Source organism: Taudactylus pleione, unplaced genomic scaffold, assembly GCF_031769625.1.
Source record: "Taudactylus pleione unplaced genomic scaffold, aTauple2 ptg000125l, whole genome shotgun sequence".
In the NCBI taxonomy this organism is placed as follows: domain Eukaryota; kingdom Metazoa; phylum Chordata; class Amphibia; order Anura; family Myobatrachidae; genus Taudactylus; species Taudactylus pleione.
In genome coordinates this window covers 10,446,138-10,471,358 of record NW_028284527.1, presented here as the reverse complement: position 1 = coordinate 10,471,358, position 25,221 = coordinate 10,446,138, and the positions used below count along the sequence as shown (strand labels likewise).

The window sequence follows — 25,221 nt, the reverse complement described above, 5'->3', positions numbered from 1 at the left end:
ACCCCCTTTAGAGCCCCTGCAGTGCCCCCATAGTGCCTACTTTATAGCACCTGCAGTGCCCCCTTTAGAGCCCCCAAAGTGCCCCATAGTGCCCCCATTAGAGCCCCTGCAGTGCCCCCCTTTAGAGCTCCCATAGTGCCCCCATAGTACCCCCTTTAGAACCCCTGCAGTTCCCCCTTTAGAGCCCCCATAGTACAACCTTTAGAACCCCTACAGTTCCCCCTTTAGAGCCCCTGCAGTGCCCCCATTAGAGCCCCTGCAGTGCCCCCTGGTAGATCCCATTTTCTCACTACATACACCTAAAAAATTAAATAAAATTTTTAAAAAACCACGCACCTCCTTTGACTGTCGCACTAGCTACCCCACCAACCGCACTATAAACAAGCCCGCCACCCCCGCTATAAACTACCTTGCAAACCCCCCCACTATAAACAACCCTTGCTACCCCCCTAAAAACAAGCCCATTGCCCCCCCACAATAAACAACCCCCCGCTACACCACCGCCACTGCACTACAATCCATCTAACCAATCCCCCCATAGATGCACTGAACTTACCTTATTATTTTGCAAAGCTATGTTGTCCCCCGGCGCTCTGTAGCTGCTGCTTCTCTCCAGGGAACAGTGGAGGGAATTCGGAGCATCCCGGGTGTGGCTTGAATAAATTATCATTCGTCGTTCATCGTTTACTGCTTATAAACTGCCAGATATTTCTAATATTTGGCAGCGAAAAGCGATAATTGACCAACATGTTGGAGAGACGAAAGATTAAATTTATCGGCCAAGGGAGTGCGCATGTGTCATCGTTCAGGGTCTATCCATAGCAGATAAATTGAATGACTGAACTCGTTCAGTCGTACAATTTATCAGCTAATGGATCGGCCCCTTTATAGTTTGAAATATTGTTAATCTGAAATAAATTTGCTGGGACATAATTAAAACTGTTTTCCATCAATTATGTTTAATGAGGGGAAAAAATATGGAAATCTAATGAAGTCTCTAATGATATCCCATGTATTGAAATGGAAGAATAAATAAAACAGGCATACATCTATTTTTCTAAGTGTCCTATATAATCCTGCTCTATTTCACCCTAAACTAAATATTTTCTTTGCTAAATTACTTTAAAATGTAATATCTTCTAGTTTGCTCTATGGAAATAAAAAGCTTTAACTTCTTGCAGTTAACTGTGGTGGGATCCTGGCTAATCCTTGGGGAGTCATTGAGAGCCCAGCTTACCCTTATTCTCGCCACCCTGCAGATTGTGTTTGGCATATTCAAACCCCAAATAGTATCATCCAGATATACTTTAATGACTTTGCGTAAGTAATAAATGAAATTTATTTTTTCCAATTTCATAATGTGGAAATAACAATTGTTTAAGTAATCCTTCAAACGTAATCGGCTTGTCTTCTGTGTACTGGGAGTGAACATTACTGGCCTGCAGGGAGAAGCAGGACTCTTTAAAAGGGAAAATAAACCAAATTAAAAGGTTATACAGTATGCAAATGTGTCCTCATTAACCTAACCTCAAATTGTGTTAAAATAGCCCTATTTTCAATACCATGAAAAGTGCGACTAAACTGCACCATACATCCATGCGATCAGTATTTTTATTGAATTGCATCTATTTTGCTCTCCTAACTCAATAAAGTATGCGTACTCTCTACAACACTAGTGGACTACTAGAACAGTGTAATGGCAAAGCTGGATATTCTGCAATCAACAATATGCTGCACATAGAGACATAGTGACCATTAACCAACTGCATTTTCCATCTCTAATTCTGTCTAAAATAACTTTGTTGACCATTATATAGTGTGCTGGAGGTGCTTAGTTGAGTACTGTACAGGAAAATGCACTCTCAAATGCTGTACCCTTTTGTCCATTATAAACATTGTTGGTAAGCTTGTTAACATTTTCCATATACACCACGGTGACTCCAGAACAGCAACACTGTATCAATCTCAAGAGTCTGGTTTAATAGTGGATAACAAACAGATCATTACAGACTCTTGAGATTGATACAGTGTTGCTGTTCTGGAATCAACGTGGTGTTGTGGAAACACAATTACAAACAGAGAAATGGTCTATAATGTGTTACATCATAATATAACACCGCAGTAAGGGGATTCATTTGGTTGATATATTAGATTTGTAAGCACACATGATTATAACTGGATCCTCTCAAATGAGACGTACACACGTGGGTTAAACTAATTGCTGATACTCTCTATTAAGCAGCCAATAATTTGAGAACATATCAAACTGTCATTGAATTTAGGAGCATTATAAATTTAATAGGTACACAAAGGGACACTATCAAGTGTATATGTGACAAATATATAGGACTGAGCACAATTATTTTAATATGTTCTGTTATATGTAATATTGTATGTTTTGTATTTTGCTGTGTTTGTTCACCCAAGGGTGTATTTTAATAATTATAATAAAGGTTATATTTTATTTTTTATTATAAGTAATAGTGCACTCATATAGGGATTCTTCCCTTATCTCCTTTTTTGAAATAATGTATAATGTCCCTGAGTAGCACCCCTTACCTGATCATTAATTTATAATAGCAATAGGAATTTAAGGGTTATTTGCGAATTTGTGATGTTTTGAATATCAGTCCTTGGTGCAACCTTTCTTCTATTCCCCCCTTACCCTTATTTGTGTATTTTAGTATTTGTAGTTTATGGCAACTTTCCTAAACAGATCATATAAATGATTGGCTACATTGTCTCTCTGTACAAGCTTGATTAACTTATATATAATCTTCTTGTGTTCTTATTTGTCACATATCCCAACAGGCTTGAAAACTCCAATTATTGTTCATCTGGATCTGTGTCAGTGTATGATGGGACCCCCTCTGGTTCTCCATTACTAGGAAAGTTTTGTGGAACCGGGAGGCACAATTTTACCTCCTCGTCTAACAGTCTAAGTGTGGTCTACACCAGCAGAGGAAGTAACAGCAACTTTGTCCGCGGTTTCCAAGCCAACTATGTCTCTATTGCCCAAAATAATCAGAGTGGTAAGTATACACTGTGATGTAAAAACTCCAATTTCTAATAAGCTGCTGTTATAAACTATTATTACAATGCTGGTAATTGTCAGGTGAGAACCATTATTTATTTAGCCATAGTAGGGACCCATAATGCAAATTTACCAGAGTACTGGAAAACCAGGTGGCACTTTTCCATTTTTCTGGTAACCCAAAAGAGGCAGCTAAAAATAGAATGAATCACATATTTTACAATTTAAACCAAGTACGTAGTTTGCGTTCTTGTAATGTGAAAGTAATACAATATATATATATATATATATATATATATATATATATTGTCCAAACGGCAACACTTGAAAAACAAAGAGACTCAGTCGTTCTTTGTCCGTTTGGACAATATATTTGGGTCACACGATTCACCCCGTGTGAAACCTGGGAAGGCATCGGTATTTGTACTATATTTTGAACATTTCAAGCCTATCTATGAGCTTCTGCAAATATTATATATATATATGATATTCCATAATATATTCAGGTGGCACTCAGAATAGAAATATAAGAAGTAAAACACTGAGCCTTCGCTCTTTGACGAGCGGAGGCTCAGTGTTTTAATTCTTATATTTTTATTCCGAGTGCCTGAACATATTTTGGAATACTGAGAGAATGCCATGAGTGTGCAAAGCTGTCATCCAAGCAAAAAGGGGCTACTTTGAGGAATCTAAAATATAAAACATATTCTGATTTGTTTAACACTTTTATTTGTTTCCAACATAATTCTATATGTGTTCTTTCATAGTTGATGTCTTCAGTATTAATCTACTATGTTGAAAATAAATATATATATATATATTTTTTTTTTATAGCTGTGCATCTTATATTAACAATTTCCATTTATTTTTCATTTATCCTTTTTACAGTAACCCTCTTATGTTCATCTTCCTCTATGGAGGTTCGGATATCAATGTGGTATTTACAGTCTTTGGGATATTCAGCAAATGACATTTTTCTGAATGATCCACAATGTCGTCCTCAATTTTATGGCAATTTGCTGATATTTTACATCTCATATGATCAATGCGGGACAGTCAGACAGGTGAGATGAGTGTTTCTGACAAAAGAAGTTTGATTTTTATCCTTGTACTGCCAATTAAAAAATTACACATAGAAAAAAAGTTCACTATTAAAATGCATTTGCAACTATTTCATGCTTCTGAAAGTTAAAAAAAAACCTTGTAGAATGATAATAACTAACTTGCCCTATGTGGTGTTGGAAATTATGTGTGTGCAGGTCTTGAAGTCTGCATTTCATGTCCTTATGCAATCTACAAAACATGTGCCTAAGACGGCATCTGTATGCTGCTCTAGGCATCCTAATAGCACTAGCGCACGGAGGGGGGGGTTTGCTAAGTACCCAGAAACCCCCCCTGACCAACCAATATTTTTTTTTATTCAGAGATGGAGACAACCTTATCTCCATCTCTGCACCATCCCCGGACCACCGACGATCGGCTGCGCGGCGCAGCGCGGCCAGGCCCCTGCCAGTTCAGATGTCAGCGCTTCCGCGTCAGGTGGCTTTCATACCACCTGACGTGGAAGCGCTGCCAGCTGAATCGGCAGTGGACGGGCTGTGCGCCATGCTCACAGCCCTCTCAGAGGGAGCTAGACAGAGGGAAGCATTGCCGGAGCCGGGCTCCACCTTCCGGCTCAAGGAAGGAGGTGGGCACAGGAGCGGGGATTCAGGTAAGTGGGTTTTTTTTGTTGTTTGTGTATTTTTCGTTATATATGTAAGGGGCACTGCTGGGGGGAGGCACTACTGGAGGGCACTATATTGGGGGCACTTCAAGGGGGGACCACTAGTGGAGGCACTGGCACTACTGGGGGCACTGGCACTGCTGGGGGGAGGCACTACTGGGGGCACTATCTAATGGGCACTACTGGTGGCACTAAATAAGGGGCACTGCATAAGGGGGACCACTACTGGGGGCTCTGGCACTACCTGGGCACTATATAAGGGGTACTACTGGGGGCATTATATAAGTCACACTACATAGGGAGGACTACTACTGGGGGCACTATATAAGGGGCACTGCATAGGGAGGGGACTACTACTGGTAGCAGTATATAAGGGGCACTGCATAGGGAGGGGACTACTACTGGGGGCACTATATATGGGGCACAACATAGGGAGGACTACTGCTGGGGGCAGTATATAAGGGGCACTGCATGGGGGGGACTGCATAGGGAGGACTACTACTGGGGGCCTCTTTCGCACGCACCTACTTATATATATGTGTGTGTAGACATATATAACGGAAACCCCTCCCTGAGAATCCTGCGTTTGCCCCTGAATAGCTTACATGGTTGGGTGCTTTACACCTGGGTGCCTGGCCCCATAACCTGCTGGAAATTATGTGTGTGCAGGTGTTGATACAGGTTGAGTCACCCATATCCAAATATTCCAAAATACGGAATATTCCCAAATACGGAATTGTTTTAGCATGACTGAGATAATGAAACCTTTGATTTTTGATGGTTCAATGTACACAAACTTTGTCTAAGGCACAAATTATTAAATATATTGTATAAAATTACCTTCAGGCTGTGTGTATAAGGTGTATATTAAAAATAAATTAATTTCATTTCTGTACACAAACTTTGCTTGAGCCACAAAATTATTGAAAATATTGTATAAAATTACCTGCAGGCTGTGTGTATAAGGTGTATATAATACATAAATGCATTCTGTGTGTATATTTGGGTCCCATTCCCAAGATATTTCATTATGATATGCAATTATTCCAAAATACGGCATATTCCATTATCCAAAATACCCCTGGTCCCAAGCATTTTGGATATGGGAGACTCAACCTGTACTGCAGACTTATATAGGTACACACCAGTGGATCACTGAAAACAAAATTAGAGTTATGGTAGACTTACCTAGATAACTCCTTTTCTTCGAGGTCCATAGGGTCCACAAGAATACCATGGCGATATTATGGTTAGAAGACCAGGCACCAAACAGTTAAAGCTTTGGCTCCCAGAATGCCCTGGGTCCTCCTCAATATATAACCCACCCCTATCCATAGGACTTCAGTTTAGTAAGCAAGCCTAAAGGCAGAAGAAGGAAAGAGGAGAAGGAAGAACAATCATACACCAGAAACACTATTACAAAAGATGAGGGAATCTGTGACCGAAAGAAAATAATCCAATGAAGCCAGGTGCGTCAGCGTGGGTGCCCTGTGGACCATATGGACCTCGAAGAAAAGGGATTTATCCAGGTAAGTCTACCATAACTCTAATTTTCTTCTTCAGGGTCAATAGGGATCCACAGAGATACCATGGGGATGTACTAAAGAAGTTTCCCTAGGGTGGGGGATGCTCCTGAGCAGACAGGAGAACTCATCGCCCAAAGGAAGCATTCTGAAAGGCAAAAGTATCATAGGCATAGAACCTAAGAAAAGTGTGGACAGAAGACCATGTGGAAGCCTTGCATAATTGTTCAGCAGAGGCACCATGACTGAATGTCCATGATGGCGCTACAGACCGAGTAAAATGCATTGTCACCGTGCTTGGGACAGGAACATCAGTCTCTGTATACTCCTGGGAGATAATCACTCATAGCCATCTTGTCAGAGTCTGGCCATCCTCATTTGTGAAAACCATATAATAAAAAAAGAGAATTTGATTTCTTAACAGAATTCGTATGCTCCACATAAATACGAAGAGCACGAACTACATCCAGGGAGGCTTCACCTACAAAATGGTCTGGAGCCTGAAAGCTGGAACCACAATTTCTTAATTTACATGAAAAAGGGACACTACCTTAGGAAGGTAACCCTCCCATGTACGAAGAACAGCTTTATCCTGGTGAAAAATCAAAAAATGGAGAGGGAGAAGAGAGGCTAAATATGAGACTCTGCAAGCAGAAGAGATAGCAAGAAGAAAAATTGTCTTTGCTGTCAACCACTCTAAATCTACAGAGTCTAAAAGGTTCAAAAGGGGATGCTTGTAACCCCTTAAGAACAAATGACAAATCCCACGTTGCTACCAGTGGAACAAAAGGAGGCTGAACTCGCAGAACTCCTTGGAAAAAAATTCTAACATCTGGTAATGAAGCAATATTCTTCTGGAACCAGACTGACAGTGCAGAACCCCGGCCTCATAAAGTAGCCAGGCAGAGACTATTGTCTAATCCTGCCTGCATAAAAAAACTGAATCCTGGAATTTCTGAATACCCTAGAATCATATTCCCTATGGGAACACCATTGATCAAAGGTATGCTAAACTCTGTAATAGATGGTGCAGAAAACAGACTTCCTTGCCCAAAGCATCATCTGAATAACCAAACTGGAAAATCCTTTTGCTTTTAGGATGAAAATTTCAATAGCCACGCCATCAAAGCATGATGGGGCAAGTCTGGATGTCAACAGGGACCCTGCAATTAGCAGATCCTGCCACAGAGGAAGATGATACGGACTGTCTACTGACAGATTCTGTATGTCAGTAAACCAATGACATCTGGGCCAAGCTGTAGCCACCAGTATTACTTTTCTGCCTTCCTGCTTGAATTTCCTGAGAACTATTGGAAGCAGGGAAATTGGAGGAAAGAGATGCATCAGTTTGAAGCCCCATCCCAGTGCATCCACGATTGCCACTAATAGGTCTTTATACCTGGACCCACACATACGGACCTTGTGGTTGTGGCATGATGCCATGAAATCTATCTCTGATATATGCTATTTGTTTACCAGGAGCTGAACCACTCGCGAATAGAGAGACCACTCTCCCGCGTGTATGTCCTAGCAACTTAGAAAGTCTGCATAACCTCTTGTGACTCCCTGATGATTGAGGTAGGCCACTATAGTCACATTGTCGGAATGGATCTGGACTGGCCTGCCCTGGAGCAGGTCCTGTGCCCTGATAACTGCTCTGTATACTGGTCGCAGTTCCAGAATGTGTATTGGCAAATGACCTGTCACTGCCCTCCATACACTAAGTCTGGCATCCGTGGTGAGATCCAATTTGGAATCCAGAACGGTAGCCCTTTGTTTAGATGATCCTTTCTCAACCACCACAGAAGGGAGTGAAGAACCTCTGGAGTGAGAGGGATCCTCTGAGCCCTTATAAGATGATGCTGTCCATTCCACCTGGAGAGAATCAATCTTTGTAGAGATCTGAATGGAACTGGGCATATTCCATTATGTTGAAGGCAGATACCATGGACACCAAGACCTGCATTGCTGAGTGAATGGGTACCCTTTGATTGTGTAGCCATTGTAGCAATGAAAACCTGTCCAATGGTAGAAAGATCGTTTGCCAAAGAATCCAGTAGCACCCCCAGATGTACCATATTGTTGGAAAAAGAGAAGACTATTTCCAATTGATTATCCATCTGTACTCCTATAGGACAGGCAGTGGTCAGCTAGAGATGATGTTGTAAAAACCTCCGTAAACTGTTAATATCAGGAGGCTGTCCAAGTATGGGAGCATTCTGACTCCTCCAGACCAAAAGGCATGGTAATGTTGCTGATGAACAGCAAAAAACTCAGAACATGGTGAATAGTGCAATAGTTACATGCATATATGATACTGTATGTTCATGGATCCATGAAATCCCCAGGTTCCATTGCCATCATAATTGACTGTAGGGTCCTCCATACAGAACTTGGGAACATGTATGAACCTGTAGAGAGATTTCAGATTCAGAATAGAGGGATACCCATTTAGCTTGTAATAACTCCTTCCTTGTTAGTTAAAGGAACCAGGATTATTACCCCTGAACTTAGCAGAGCATAAATGGTTTTGATAGGATCTGATGGGAGAGTTGTGCAAACACTTTCTTGGGTGTAACCCTCTAGGAAACCATCCCGTAAAAATCCCCAGTAGGAAGGGTGTTTGTAAAAAGTTAATAATCTTTTTTGGAATCTGGAACAGTGTAGCTGGAGTGTTCCATGCTTCCCCTATAAGCTCAGTGAGTTGTTCAGACTGAGGGAATCTAGCCTAAAATCACCTTCTGGTGTCTGAACACCAGGTTTATTAGGCTTCAGGAGCTGGTACTTCATTCTCTATAATGAGGATTGAATTAACCGCCCCTGTTAGAGAGTAACATCCATTGATGACCGATGCTCCTCCTCCGAGATAGGCCCAGAGGGAGACACTTGTGTATCCTCTGCCCCCTTAATTGATATATCAGAATCTGAAACAGGATGAACTGAAAAAATGGTGCAGTCCATCTATATATCTAGACAGCTGATGCCTTATTCGCCTGTCACATGTGCAGATAAGTAGATGCTAAAAAACAGATTCTGAACTGAGTGAACATAACCCTCCATCCAGGAAGGATGTATGGGAACAGGAAACATAGGCTGTAACCCTGTGGGTAATCAAAAAATGTGAGACAGTGTGGAGGCTGATCCCTGAACAGGTGCTGGCGAGGTGGACTGTTGTGCTGTATAACAATCAAACCACAGTCCATCTTATATGAAATCCTGGGAGGCACTGTGCATCCTCTGCAACTGCACAGGATTTACATTACATGAAACCAGCACAGAGACAACAGGTCTCCTTTTTACCTTTGTCCTGAGACATGAGAATTACTTCCAAGAAACCTACACCAGTGTAGGGTTAATAATACAATGTGACCCCTTTCACAGATAAAATTAAATTGAAGTATTCTCTAACCCCTATATATCAGGTAGTAGGGGGTTAGTAACACAACAGAAAACAAAAAACTTTTCTTTCCAGCAGAGTTAGCATATAATATATTTGAAAAAGGGCATTAAAATCAACTACCCAAAACACATAAGCTTGGTAGGATCTATATGCATATAAATATTCTGCCTCCTCTACTTACAAGTCAGCATCGTATCAACTTATACAAACACCAAAGTTGGTAGGATTACAGTAATATATACCTTGGTCCTAGGAGAAAGGTATACTCAGAGAGAGATCAAAACACTCCATAGCAAACATTTCCATGATCAATTTCAGCTGAGCATCTCCAATTAATTAGAGGGGGATGGGCAGCTCAGTCTTCACAAGTAAATGTGAAGTACAATTTAACCCCTACACATCCTTGTAGTTGAGGGTCAAATGGAACAATAGAAGTGATCATCATAACTGTCTGAATTCCTTTTTCCTTGTATGCTTAGCATATATATACGTATATATAAAGGTAACAATGCAATATCACCAATACCTTTATGTCCTGTGAGGACACCTATGCCGTACATGATTTTCATGAGCATAGTCAGTCTGCAGCTAGCAAACAGTCACATACCATGCATATATAATATAATTATAACATGCTCAAAATCAACTACAGCAGCACAAAGTATTAGTAGGACATAGCGCACCATATACCTTAACCAAGGGAGAGGTATACAGGGAGACTGACCCAAACCATCCTGAGACCAACAGCTACCAGGTGCACTCCGTGGACCGTGAACATCTCATACTAGGGGTGAGCGGGTTCGGATTTCTGAAATCCGAACCCCCCCGAGCCACCACGATCCGAGGCAGATCCGAGTCAGGCTCGACTTTTCCCGCCTGACTCGGATCTGAAATCGAGGCAAAACGTCATCATCCCGCCTTCCGAGTCTCGCGGGTTTTGGATCCTATACAAGGTACCCGCTTCGGCGCCATTTTCTCACTCGGCTGTGGACAGTGAAGAGGGAGGGTGGGAGTTAGGGCTGGCTGGGCTGTGTAGTGTAGTGTAGTGCAGAGTAGTGTTGTGCTGTGCTGTGCTGCGCTGTGCTACTGTTGTCCACTACTTCAAAGTCCATAGGGGCTGGCTGTGTTGTGCTGTGCTGCTGTTGTTAATAGGGGCTGTGTCCACTACTTCAAAGTCCATAGGGGCTGGCTGGACTGTGTTGTGCAGTCAGTTCTCCATAGGGGCTGTGTCCACTCCAAAGTCCTGTGCAGTGTCCCAGTCCTAAAGGGGTGCTGTAGTGTTGTCCAGGGGGTGCTCTGTCCATCAGGGGTGCTCCCCCCAAGTGCTAAAAAAATAATATTTTTTGTGTGTTCGTGAATTGTGTGCGCAGTAGCCGCACGTGCATCACCAAAGTAGTGCCAAGCGTGCGCCTGTATCATAAGTAAAGGGCCGGCAGGCTTGACCGTTAAAGGGTGCTGTAACCCCCAAAGTACACTCCAGTCCAAACCAAAAAAAATTTTATTTTCTGTGTTTGTGAATTGTGTGCGCAGTAGCCGCACGTGCATCAACAAAGTAGTGCCAAGCGTGCGCCTGTGTCATAAGTAAAGGGCCGGCTGGCTTGACCGTTAAAGGGTGCTGTAACCCCCAAAGTACACTCCAAACCAAAAAAAAAATATTTTCTGTGTTTGTGAATTGTGTGCGCAGTAGCCGCACGTGCATCAACAAAGTAGTGCCAAGCGTGCGCCTGTGTCATAAGTAAAGGGCCGGCTGGCTTGACCGTTAAAGGATGCTGTAACCCCCAAAGTACACTCTAGTCCAAACCAAAAAAAAAATTATTTTCTGTGTTTGTTAATTGTGTGCGCAGTAGCCGCACGTGCATCAACAAAGTAGTGACAAGCGTGCGCCTGTGTCATAAGTAAAGGGCCGGCTGGCTTGACCGTTAAAGGGTGCTGTAACCCCCAAAGTACACTCCAGTCCAAACCAAAAAAATAATTATTTTCTGTGTTTGTGAATTGTGTGCGCAGTAGCCGCACGTGCATCAACAAAGTAGTGTCAAGCATGCGCCTGTGTCATAAGTAAAGGGCCGGCTGGCTTGACCATTAAAGGGTGCTGTAACCCCCAAAGTACACTCCAAACCAAAAAAAAAATATTTTCTGTGTTTGTGAATTGCGTGCGCAGTAGCCGCACGTGCATCAACAAAGTAGTGCCAAGCGTGCGCCTGTGTCATAAGTAAAGGGCCGGCTGGCTTGAGCGTTAAAGGGTGCTGTAACCCCCAAAGTACACTCCAGTCCACACCAAAAAAAAAATTATTTTCTGTGTTTGTGAATTGTGTGCGCAGTAGCCGCACGTGCATCAACAAAGTAGTGCCAAGCGTGCGCCTGTGTCATAAGTAAAGGGCCAGCTGGCTTGACCGTTAAAGGGTGCTGTAACCCCCAAAGTACACTCCAAACCCAAAAAAATATATTTTCTGTGTTTGTGAATTGTATGCGCAGTAGCCGCACGTGCATCAACAAAGTAGTGCCAAGCTTGCGCCTGTGTCATAAGTAAAGGGCCGGCTGTCTTGACTGTTAAAGGGTGCTGTAACCCCCAAAGTACACTCCAAAGCAAAAAAAAAATATTTTCTGTGTTTGTGAATTGTGTGCGCAGTAGCCGCACGTGCATCAACAAAGTAGTGCCAAGCGTGCGCCTGTGTCATAAGTAAAGGGCCGGCTGGCTTGACTGTTAAAGGGTGCTGTAACCCCCAAAGTACACTCCAAACTAAAAAAAAATATTTTCTGTGGTTGTGAATTGTGTGCGCAGTAGCCGCACGTGCATCAACAAAGTAGTGCCAAGCGTGCGCCTGTGTCATAAGTAAAGGGCCAGCTGGCTTGACCGTTAAAGGGTGCTGTAACCCCCAAAGTACACTCCAAACCAAAAAAAAAATATTTTCTGTGTTTGTGAATTGTGTGCGCAGTAGCCGCACGTGCATCAACAAAGTAGTGCCAAGCGTGCGCCTGTGTCAAAAGTAAAGGGCCGGCTGGCTTGACCGTTAAAGGGTGCTGTAACCCCCAAAGTACACTCCAAACCAAAAAAAAAATATTTTCTGTGTTTGTGAATTGTGTGCGCAGTAGCCGCACGTGCATCAACAAAGTAGTGCCAAGCATGCGCCTGTGTCATAAGTAAAGGGCCGGCTGGCTTGACCGTTAAAGGGTGCTGTAACCCCCAAAGTACACTCCAGTCCAAACCAAAAAAATAATTATTTTCTGTGTTTGTGAATTGTGTGCGCAGTAGCCACACGTGCATCAACAAAGGAGCAGCGCCAAGCGTGCGCCTGTGTCCCATAAGTAAAGAGCCGGCTGGCTCATTTCTTAAAGGCTGGTGTAACCCACAAAGTGCACTACTCTCCAGCAAAAATAAAAAAATATTTTCTGTGTTTAGCCGCACGTATATATCAAATCGATATAACATAAATGGAGGACCAAACTTTCTCCGATAAAAATAAAATAGAGAAAGATCAAGAACCACTTCCTCCTAGTGCTGAAGCTGCTGCCACTAGTCATGACATAGACGATAACATGCCATCAACGTCGTCTGCCAAGGGCGATGCCCAATGTCATAATAGAGGGCACATACAATCCCAAATGACAAAGTTCAGGAAAATGACCTTGAAAAAAACATTTAAATCAGCTGAAGAGAAACGTAAACTTGCCAATATGCCATTTACGACACGGAGTGGCAAGGAACGGCTAAGGTCGATCTCTAGTATGTTCATGACTAGTGCTTCAGCTTCACATGACGATGGAAGCCCTCCTCCCACTAAAAAAATCAAAAGAGTTAAGCTGGCAAAAGCACAGCGAAGAACTGTGCTTTCTAAGAAGATATCACAAATCCCCAAGGAGAGTCCAAGTGTGGTGGTGGTTGCGATGCCTGACCTTCCCAGCACTGGACGGGAAGAGGTGGCTCTTTCCACCATTTGCACGCCCCCTGCAAGTGCTGAAAGGAGCACCCACAGTCCACTTGCTGATGTGCAAATTGAAGATGTCACTGTTGAAGTACAATAGGATGAGGATACTGGTGTAGCTGGCGCTGAGGAGGAAGTTGGCGAGGAGGATTCTGATGGTGATGTGGTTTGTTTAAATCAGGCTCCGGGGGAGACAGTTGTTGTCCGTGGGATGAAAAAGCCCATCACGGTCATGCCTGGGCAGAAGACCAAACATTCCACCTCTTTGGTCTGGCAATATTTCTATCCAAATCCGGACAACAACTGTCTTGCCATATGTACCTTATGTAAAGGTGGAATAAGTCGGGGTAGGGACGTTAACCACCTAGGAACATCCTCCCTTATACGGCACCTGCAGCGTGTTCATAATAAGTTACTGTCAAGTTCAGAAACTTTGGCTAAGAACGTAAGCATTCCAGGGACACCTAAATCCCGTTGTCCTGTTGTATCCAAACGCCTGCAAACCACACCGTCAACTCCGTCCTCGTCAATTTCCTCCTTAGTCAGGATCGGAAGTAGTCCTGCAGGCCATGTCACTGGCATGACTGACTCTCCTATCGGGGATTCCTCCGGAGGATCCTGCATTGCTACGCCTCCTTCTGCCGCTGCTGCTGTTGCTGCTGCTGGGAGTCGTTCATCATCCCAGAGAGGAAGTAGGAACACCACTACTTTTACTAAACAATTGACCCTCCAACAGTCCTTAGCGAGGAGGATGAAGTACGACAGCAGTCATCCTGAAGCAAAACGTATAACTGAGGCCTTGACTGCTATGTTGGTGTTAGACGTGCGTCCGGTATCCGCCATTAGTGCAGTGGGATTTAGACAATTGATGGAGGTAGTGTGTCCCCGGTTCCAAATCCCATCTAGATTCCACTTCACTAGGCAGGCGATACCGAGACTGTACAGAAACGTCAGAAAAAGTGTCCTCAGTGTCCTGAAAAATGCGGTTGTACCCAATGTCCACTTAACCACGGACATGTGGACAAGTGGAACTGGGCAGACTAAGGACTATATGACTGTGACAGCCCACTGGGTAGATGTATCACCTTACGCAGCAACAGCAGCAGCGTCACCAGTCGCAGCATCTCAGAAACGCCAGCTCGTTCCAAGGCAGGCTACGCTGTGTATCATCAGTTTCAGTAAGAGGCACACCGCCGACAACCTCTTAGAGAAACTGAGGGAAATCATCGCCCAGTGGCTTACCCCACTTAGACTCTCCTGGGGATTTGTGATATCTGACAACGCCACCAATATTGTGCGGGCATTACATCTGGGCAAATTCCAGCACGTCCCATGTTTTGCTCACACAATAAACTTGGTGGTGCAGAATTTTCTGAAAAGCGACAGGGGCGTGCAGGAGACGCTTTGGGTGGCCCGAAAAATTTCTGCCCACTTTCGCCATTCAGCGACTGCGTGCCGAAGACTGGAGCACCAGCAAACACTCTTGAACCTGCCCCGCCATCACCTGAAGCAAGAGGTTGTGACATGGTGGAACTCAACCCTCTATATGCTTCAGAGGATGGAGGAGCAGCAAAAGGCCATTCAAGCCTATACATCCACCTATGAGATAGGCAAAGGAGGGGGTATGCACCTGACTCAAGCGCAGTGGAGAATGATTTCCGTGTTGTGCAAGGTTCTCCAGCCCTTCGAACTTGCCACACGTGAAGTCAGTTCAGACACTGCCAGCTTGAGTCAGGTCATTCCCCTCATCAGGCTTTTGCAGAAGCAGCTGGAGAAAGTGAAGGAGGAGCTAAGACGGAGCGATTCCGCTCGGCATGTGGGACTTGTGGATGAAGCCCTTCATTCGCTTTGCCAGGATTCCAGGGTGGTCAATCTGTTGAAATCAGACCACTACATTTTGGCCACCGTGCTCGATCCTAGGTTTAAAGCCTATGTGGTGTCTCTCTTTCCGGCCGACACAAGCCTGCAGAGGTGCAAAGACCTGCTGGTGAACACACTGTCAGCTGAAGCGGAACGTGACACGTCAACAGCTCCTTCTTCATTTTCTCCCGCAACTGGGGCTGCCAGGAAAAAACTTAGGTATCCTAAGCAACCCGCTGGCGGTGATGCAGGGCAGGCAGGACCAAGTTTGGACATCTGGTCCGGACTGAAGGACCTGGCAACAATTTCTGACATGTCTACTGTCACTGCATATGATACTGTCACCATTGACAGAATGGTGGAGGATTACATCGGTGACAGCATCCAAGTAGGCATGTCAGACAGTCCATACCTGTACTGGCAGGAAAAAGAGGCAATTTGGAGGCCCCTGTACAAACTGGATCTATTTCACCTGAGTTGCCCCCCCTCCAGTGTGTTCTCCGAAAGATTGTTTAGTGCAGCCGGGAACCTTGTCAGCGAAAGGCGTAGGAGGTTGCTTCCACAGAATGTGGAGAAGATGATGTTCATCAAAATGAATTATCAGCTCTTCCAGGGAGACCAGCCTCCAGAACGTACAGAGGGACCTGTGGTGGTGGATTCAAGTGGGGACGAGTTAATACTTTGTGAGGATGAGGATGTACACACTGAAGAGGGTGAGGAATCGGTGGATGAGGAGGATGAGGATGACATCTTGCCTCCGTAGAGCCAGTTTGTGCAGGGACACATTAATTGCCAGCTTGTTTTGTGCGGGCCCAAACGAACCAATCATTTCAGCCACAGTTGTGTGGCAGACCCTGGCGCTGAAATGATTGGTTTGTTAAAGTGTGTATGTCCTGTTTATACAACATAAGGGTGGGTGGGAGGGCCCAAGGACAATTCCATCTTGCACCTCTTTTTTTTCTTTGCATTATGTACAGTTTGGGGCCTAGTTTTTCAAACTGCCATCCTGTCTGCCACTGCAGTATCACGCCTAGATGTGTCACGTGTTTGTGCCGCCCACTCGTGTCGCTTAGCATAGTCATCCAGCTACCTCGGTGCAACCTTTTGGACATAAAAACACTATTGTGAGGTGTGAGGTGTTCAGAATAGACTGGAAATGAGTGGAAATTAAGGTTATTGAGGTTAATAATAGCATAGGAGCAGAAAAACCTACAAATTCTGTGATTTTAGCTGTTTTTATGCTTTTTTTCAAAAAATACAGATCCAAAAAACAAAACCCAGAACCCAAAACACGGATGGGTGGTTTTGGCAAAACCAATCCAGATCCAAAACACGAAGAAAGATCCAGATCCAAAACCAAAACACAAAACACGAAAAGTGGCCAGTGCACACCCCTATCTCATACACATGGAGGGTAGGCTGAGCAACCTAAAACCTCCGGTAAGCTGCATTAACGAACCGGGTATGCTGGCCTCGTGGCAACAGATATGCGTCTGCTACTGATCTCCGGCGTCAGACGATAAGGGCCCAGCTGGTGTAGTAAGGACGCCTGGTACTTACAGCAGCGGCTTCTGGTACATCTCTACACCAGAAGCAAGTACTGCCACGTGCGATTCCCCGCAAGCGAGGAATCGCCTCCTGACATCTCTGAGTTTTCCTTTATCTTTTCACATATTTAAAGTAAAGGCAACAAACGCAAAGTTTTATGTGACAGTCTTCACAAATCTAATGAATGTGAAGCACTCAGAAAAAAATAACAGTGATAGTTATAATTGACAGCAGAAATTTGGAAATAAGCACTAAATCACAATCACAGTGGTATAAGTACAAATGCAATCAGCAGCTAGCAAACAGTCACATACAATGCATATCTAATATAATTACAATGGGCTCAAAATCAAGTTCAGCAACGCAAAGTAATAGTAGGCTATAGTGCACCGCATACCTCAACCAAATTAGAGGTATACAGGGAGACTGCCAGACCCTCCTGAGACCACAGCTACCAGGTGCACTGAGCGTGGACCGTGAGCATCTCATACACATGGAGGGCAGACGGAGCAACCCGGATGGTGAAACATATTTATCAGGACTGCGTCTGGGTCGGGGGAGAAGCTGCCGGGGGAGCGCCTACATTCCCTAATGCTGCATTAACCAACCGGGTACACTGACATTGTAGCAGCAGATTGTGTCTGCTAATGATCCCCGGCATCAGACGATAAGGCCCCGGCTGGTGTAGTAAGGACGCGGACAATCCCTGGTGCTTACAGCAGCGGCTTCTGATGCGTCTCTACACCAGAAGCAAAGACTGCTATGCTTGAATCCCCGCAAGTGAGGAAACGCCTTACCTGACATCTCCAAGCACACTATGCAGTCCAGGTCACAGCATTGCTGCTAGCTAAGCTCAGTCACAACCCACCGAAATCACCTGCCCAATTACTGATGTTGCGCCTGGCAGTGGTAGATGGAGTTACAGCCCGTGCATCCTAATACTGACACTTAGTACTGTTTAATGTCAGGGAAGCGCTTTGTGTAAAGATTATATAAAAATGTGCAAAGATTACATTGGTATGTTCACATAGTGGTAGGTAATGAATATGGTAATCACAGTATGTATATTGAGGAATAGCATACATGCCTACCCTCCCGGTTTTCGCGGGAGGCTCCCGATTTTTCGGGTAACCCCCCGCACCCCCGGAAGGGTAGGCATTTCTCCCGCATTCTGCCCACTTCCTAGTGAAGTGGGCAGAATTAGGAGAATACCCGCGGCAATCGCGGGTCTCCGTGAAGGGGGCGGGGCTTAAGCTGTGATTCTGCATGAATCACAGCATTTGGCCCCGCCCCCTATGTAAATTGTGCCCAATCGCGGCAATTTTACCACTATGCGAATCATCAAGCCCCGCCCCCATCGGCCCCCTGCTGCTTCTCTTACCCGGGCTTCTCCCGGGAAGAGAATATTAAAGGTAGGCAACCCTGAGGAATAGGTATGTGTAAATGCAATATGTGAATTTGTTAGGATTTGCAGTTAGCAGATCATATTGTGCTATTCTCATGTGTTCATTAATTACTGCCTGTCTGGGTGCAGTATCAGCTGCATACTAATTAATTGCCCTGTCTATGCACAGGCCAGATACACTAATCTGTCATTAGGGAGGCGCTTACAAGGCTTACTCTGATTGGGCCCTGTATCTGTTAAATAAATGATTAAATAAAAAAATAAAGAGCTGAAATAAAAGAATAAAAACAAATATATAAAATGCTTTTTTGGAGTATCAGCAGTGTATATAAAAATAGTGGCCCTCATTCAGAGCCGTACGCTCTGAGCAGAGCGCACGCTCTGAATGAGGGCCGCCCTCCATAAAAATGGAGCGTCCTCCTGGACGCTCGTATAGCTGTGGGTCACCACCCACAGCCTATACGAGCGTGCAGTTTGATGGCCGCGATGGTCTTGACCATCGCGGCCATCGAAACTGCGAGCCGGAGCCTGCGGTTGAGGTTTTCAACCGCAAGCTCCGGAGTGATTTTGGCTCTATCAGAGCCAAAATCACTCCCATTGACATCACTAGTGATGTCAGTGGGCCGGCTTCTGACGGGAGGCGTTCCCTTGGGAACGCCCCCGTCAGGGAGGCACGCCCCCGGCATGCCCACCAAAGGGGACGTGCTGTCAATCAACATCGACAGCACGCCCCTTTGATCAGACACAACGAGCGAAGGACTTTCCTTCGCTCGTCGCGTCTGGCGCATGCGCACGACGGCGCTCTGAATGAGGGCCGCCCTCCATAAAAATGGAGCGTCCTCCTGGACGCTCGTATAGCTGAGGGTCACCACCCACAGCCTATACGAGCGTGCAGTTTGATGGCCGCGATGGTCTTGACCATCGCGACCATCGAAACTGCGAGCCGGAGCCTGCGGTTGAGGTTTTCAACCGCAAGCTCCGGAGTGATTTTGGCTCTATCAGAGCCAAAATCACTCCCATTGACATCACTAGTGATGTCAGTGGGCCGGCTTCTGACGGGAGGCACGCCCCCGGCACGCCCACCAAAGGGGACGTGCTGTCAATCAACATCGACAGCACGCCCCTTTGATCAGACACAACGAGCGAAGGACTTTCCTTCGCTCGTCGCGTCTGGCGCATGCGCACAACGGAGCTCCCTCCGTCGTGCGCATGCTCAGTGCAGAACATCGACCCACTTGCAAGCGGACAGCCGCTCGCGAGTGGGTCTGAATCAGGGCCAGTATTAATGCAATTGAGAATGTTTACACTCTTTTGCAGGTCATTGGGTGCCCGCTGCTATGGTGCAATGCTGCGGGTATCTTTCCCTATCTTACCCTGATAGGATGTTTTAAACTCGGAGTCGCTTGCCTGGACCTCTCTCTGACACCGGTGATTGTTAGACTCTCTTGCTGGCGTTGACATTCCGCAGTAGATGGACACTGTAGCGCTGTGTATCGTCTTCTGTGCAGGGGTTGAGGCAGGCTACTGATTAGCTGGGTTTTTACTCTGGAGGTCTGTTGGCTTATAGCTCTATGAACTGGGATCCGTCGGTAGTAACTCAGTTACATTCTCAATTGCATTAATACTATTTTTTATATACACTGTTGATACTCCAAAAAAGCATTTTATAAATATATTTTTATTCTTTTATTTCATCTCTTCATTTTTTTATTTCATCAGTTATTTATTTCAATGTTTTATTTAATTTTTTTATTTAATTATATTTGTTTTATTTTACATTATTGATTTGTTTTAAAATCATTTGTACATGTTTTTCTGTTTATTTATTTTTCTGTTTATTCTAAGTGGTCAAAGTTTTAATTCACATATTCCATTTACACAAACCTATTCCTCAATATACATAATGTAATTACCATATTCATTACCTACCACTACATGAACATACCACTGTAATCTTTGCGCATTTTTATATAATCTTTACACGAAGCGCTTCCCTGACATTAATTATTTTCTACTTCCTATTTATAATAAGAAGCATGGAAGCAGCTCAAAGACATAAGGTGCTCTTATATTATTATTATTTTATTGACGCTTAGTACTGCCAACTCAAGAAAAACCAAAGTAAAATAAATCATAAAATGAAAGCTTAAAACTGCCTAAGCAGTCTCCTGTACAAAAGGTGTGTCTGATCCTGCCGCACCAAATGAACAAACTGAAATCCTATGGCTAGAGGTGGGTATATATGGAGGAGGAGCCGGGGTATTTTAGGAGTCAAAGCTTTAACTGTTTGGTGCCTGGTCTTCCCAGGCCCGGCGACAGGCGAGTACAACGGGTACACCTGTGCCAGGCCCCAAAGTTCAGGGACACCAAATGGGGCCTTGCCACATAATAGTTATGTAGAAACTGAATGGTCCGTCTGGCTGCCCAAATAGGCAAAAATAAAAAAAATATTAAGCCGCCCAACACCCCCCCTTACCGCTGTCACTGGGTCTAGTCCGGCAGTCTTGTAATGGCCTGGGCTTATGACTGGCATGCGACATGCAACGTCATCATGATGCTCTAGGCATCGGCTCTTCCCTGTAGTCATGGCCTGAAGATCAACACTGTGACTGCAGTCCGCATCCAGGGAGCACGAAGTAACTGGCTCTCGCATGTACTGTCAGTTACAGCACAGCAACTGCAGCACCACCACCTCTCCCACTACAAATACCCTCCCTTGCAGTCCCACCCTGGAGCCAGAGTGACTGACAACGCAGCAACCAACAGACAGTGTGGTAATTCAGCTTATTTTTACTTTTCCTTTTGCTGCTACTTCCAAGTTTATTCTATATAAAAATGAGTATAAGCAGAGTGGATGTTTATATATATATTAGAGATGTGTGCCGACCCCCGTGTTTTGGTTTTGGATCTGGATCTCCCCTGGTTTTGGATCTGAATCTGGATTTGGATATTTTTCCACTGTGTTTTGTTTTCGTGTTTTGGTTTTGGATCTGAATGTTTTCTTAAAAAATCATAAAAACAGCTAAAACCACATAATTTGTGCCTGTTTTTGTTCCTACATTATTATTAACCTTAATAATAATGATTTTCAGGCATTTCTAGGCATTTTTAACCACCTCACAATACTGATTTCACTATTTCTCACCAATATAGGCCAAAATCTGGCTAAAAGTATGCAACAGAGCAGCAGCTCAAACGCACGGCAGTTTAAAAAACTATAGGACATCTATGAAACATTGCCACACAGCAGTGGCAGACAGGATGGCAGTTTAATAAACTATAATGTCAGTCAGCAATGCCCCAAATTGGGCCAAATGTAAAGGAAAGAGGTGCAAGATGGGATTGTCCCTCCCACCCACTCTTATGTGGGATATTAAAAAGGACATGCACAGTTTAACAAACCAAGTACTTTAGCGACTAGGACTGACACTTTCGTGGCTGAACTCCTTGATATGTTTGGGCCCCACAAAACATTTTTTGGAAGGACTACCTTCAATTATTAAGGAGGATGTTGATGATGAGGGTGTTGCATGTGCTGGTCCAAACTGCTGGTAGCTGATACTGGACTGCTTGTTATTAATTTACAAATTATAATTTTGTTAAACAGAAATTGCTGCAAATGACGTAACAGGGAGGAGGGGCCTAGATGGTTAACGTCCCTTCCTCTGCTAACTTTGGCTTTACAAATGGAACAGATGCCTTCACAACTGTTGTCAGAATTTAGATTAAATTAATTCCACACCCAAGACTTTGCTTTTCTGGCTTTCTTTTTATCATTAGCAAGAACTGCTGCCACTGGTGGCTGATTTATGCAAATCACATCCTTATCATCAACATCCACATTAGCGTCAGATAGGACACAAATTTCCCCCTCATCCTCCTTTTGCACTTCCTTCACACTATCATCCTCATTTTTTATTATTTCACCATCTAATACTAACACAGCTGTCATGGCGTCAGTGATCCGCTGTGAAACTGGGTGACAGCTGTTATACTTACTTCCTCTATCAAAAGACTGTTTAATAGTCAATTGTTTTTTTAAATTACTTCCGATCACGAATGAGGATGTAGGTGATGATGCAGGTGTTGGTGTTGGAGATTGAAGTTGCTTGGATCCCACAGAGAGGGAGCAGGTAGGTGACACTGGACTTGTTACATTTTGAATTTTGGAACTTGGAGACATACACTTTGATATTTGATGAATGCGCTCCAAGTGACGTAACAAGGAGGAGGTTCCTAGGTGGTTTAGGTCCCTCCCTCTACTCACTCTTGCATGACAATGGGCACATATGGCTTGACAACTGTTGTGCAATCGGGATGGAAATAATTCCATACGTGAGAAGTAGATTTTCTTGTCTTTTGTCCTGGCATGACAACAATGGGCTTTGGCTTTTTCAAACTATGGGCAACAGCTGTTGCCTTACTTACACAAAGGATATCCTCGGCATCAACATCCTCATCACCAACATCTTCATCATCAACATCCTCATCATCCTTAGCGCCTTCAACTACCAAAATATCCTCCTCCTCCATGTGCAGTTCCACAGAAGCATCCTCACTGACTACGTGTGCAAGATGATGACTGCCCTTCCCCACATTTACAGAGGGTACACAAATGTTGGAGCTTGGAGGATCATCCAGTACACTAGTAATTAGGTCGGGTTCACACATGGCAACTGCAGACACACTTGCACTCTCCTCGGGGATTTGTGATTTCGGTTTCTCAGGGCACACAGTTGGTTTTCTCGGCTGTCTTAACAACTTTCAAATTTTTAATTGGACCACCACCACTACTACTACCAGCAGAAGGGTTATCAGCAGTCTTCATAAAGAAAGGCCAAGGCCTTATCCTTTCCTTTCCACTTCGTGTAGTGAATGGCATATTGCCAATTTTTTGTTTATCTAAAGGCAAATATTCTTTCAATTTTTTTTTTAACTTCAGTAAAACTTGCTTTAGCATATTGATGGCGTGATTTAAGCCCTGTGGCATGGGTCTTCATAGAGGACGAGGAAGTTGACGGCCTTGCACTGCTGGCGGCAGCTACAACATGTGGTTCTTGGCCTTGCTCTCCTGTCATGTGACAGCCCTCCATATTTTCTGCAGTCTTGAAGCAGTGTCACAATCACCAATAGTGTAGCCAAGGTGCAGTCGTGCGTACACACAAAAATATTAGAAAATAAGACAAATGATTTTTATTTTTTGTCAGCTCCAGAAGAACTTGGGGCAAGAGCACTGATTGATCATGACTGGAGTCGGGCAGCACAAGGTTGCAACTTGCGTTGCTGGCTGGCTTTTGTGTGCGCTACTGCGGTTAAGCCCAACACCCACGAGCGCACACAGAAGAAAAAAATATAAGACACTTTTATTGGGTTTTTTTTGGAGCATGACTGTAGTTGGGCAGCACAAGGTTTCAACGTGCGTTGCTAGCTGGCTCTTGTGCGCTACTGCCGTTAAGCCTAACACACACGCACACACAGAGAAATATAAAAGACACTTTGATTTTTTTTTTAGTTTTTTTTTTGGAGTCTAGAACTTGGGCCCAGAGATGGACACAGCACAAGCCCAGGACACAGCAGACAGCCCAGATGGATCAGCAGACAGCACAGTGACAGTGACAGCACTGTGACCAGAGACCAAAATGGCACCAGCCCAGGACACAGCAGATAGCACCAGCACCTCTCCCAGCCCTACACTACCCACCCTCCCTGTTCAGTCTCCACAGCCGAAGTGAAATGGCGTCCGTCGCATGGTCCCTTATATACTACATTGATCATAGAGACGAAAGCTTGCGAACCTCGAGATTACAGACTCTATCGTTTTGCCTCAGTTTCGAGATCCGAGTAGGCGGGAAACTCCGAGCCTGCTTGGATCTGACTTGGTTATGCCAAATTCGGGTGGGTTCGGAACTCTGGAATCCGAACCCGCTCATATATATATATATATATTTCACTTTTTTTTATGCCACCCTCAGGGGTGGGGTTGAAGGGGGAGAGGAGGTAAGGGATGATTGGGAGGGGGGCAGCCTAGAGATATCAGTGTACCGGGCCCCAAGAATTCTGTTGCCGGCCCTGAGTCTTCCAACCATAATATCCCCATGGTATCCCTGTGAACCCCTATGGACCCTGAGGAAGAAATGGCCCAAATACTTAACCAGTGGTGTTGTTTTATTGATAGATAGCAGGTACAACCATATTCACTGTTACACTACACTGGTAATGGAGAGAGCTTAAGTGGAACAGGGTCCTATACAGCTCACCAGCTGGTGAGTGTATGGTGCTTGCAAGTATTAGTGGATAATGCTATAACAGCTTTATGCAGGTATACATTAGGGTCTCCCATGAGCTAAGCAGAAGATTCTGTCTCCCACCATGTCACTCACATACAGTACTAGGGGGTTTATGTATCAAGCGTGGAGAAGTTGCCCATAGCAAGCAATCAGCTCCTACCTAAAATTTTATGGAGTGTACTTGATAACTGCTACCTCAAAGCTGATTGGTTGCTGTGGGCAGCTTCTTCATTGGTCCACTTCTCCACAATTTTCACTACTTGAAACATAAACCCCTAAGATAGCTGCAGTCACATATGCAGCAGCACATCAGGTTGAAACTGGCTTCCGAACAGGGCTCTGCATAATAGAATAAGGAATAGAGAAATCAAGTGTCCCTGTCATGTTCTTGGAGGACCCAAGAGTGGAAGTAAAGGAAGAACAAGAGCCTATGGGCAGGATGTACTAAGCATCGCTTTTGCAATATGGTACATCCCTCTTGACTTTGGGTACATACCATGGTTCATTACCACTGTATGTAC

The 25,221-nt window shown here is 44.4% G+C and overlaps 1 protein-coding gene across 1 annotated transcript in view; it reads left to right on the top strand.

The window, feature by feature from the left end:
• Positions 1 to 747: 747 nt before the first annotated feature.
• The window catches only part of LOC148523937 (scavenger receptor cysteine-rich domain-containing protein DMBT1-like), a 28,192-nt gene continuing 3,718 nt past the window's right edge, over positions 748 to 25,221 (top strand). Inside the window, exons 1-4 of the mRNA XM_088472530.1 lie at positions 748 to 787; positions 1,182 to 1,320; positions 2,812 to 3,032; positions 3,923 to 4,098. Coding sequence (XP_088328656.1) covers positions 748 to 787; positions 1,182 to 1,320; positions 2,812 to 3,032; positions 3,923 to 4,098 — 576 coding nt within the window. The remainder of the gene's footprint in view (positions 788 to 1,181; positions 1,321 to 2,811; positions 3,033 to 3,922; positions 4,099 to 25,221) is intronic.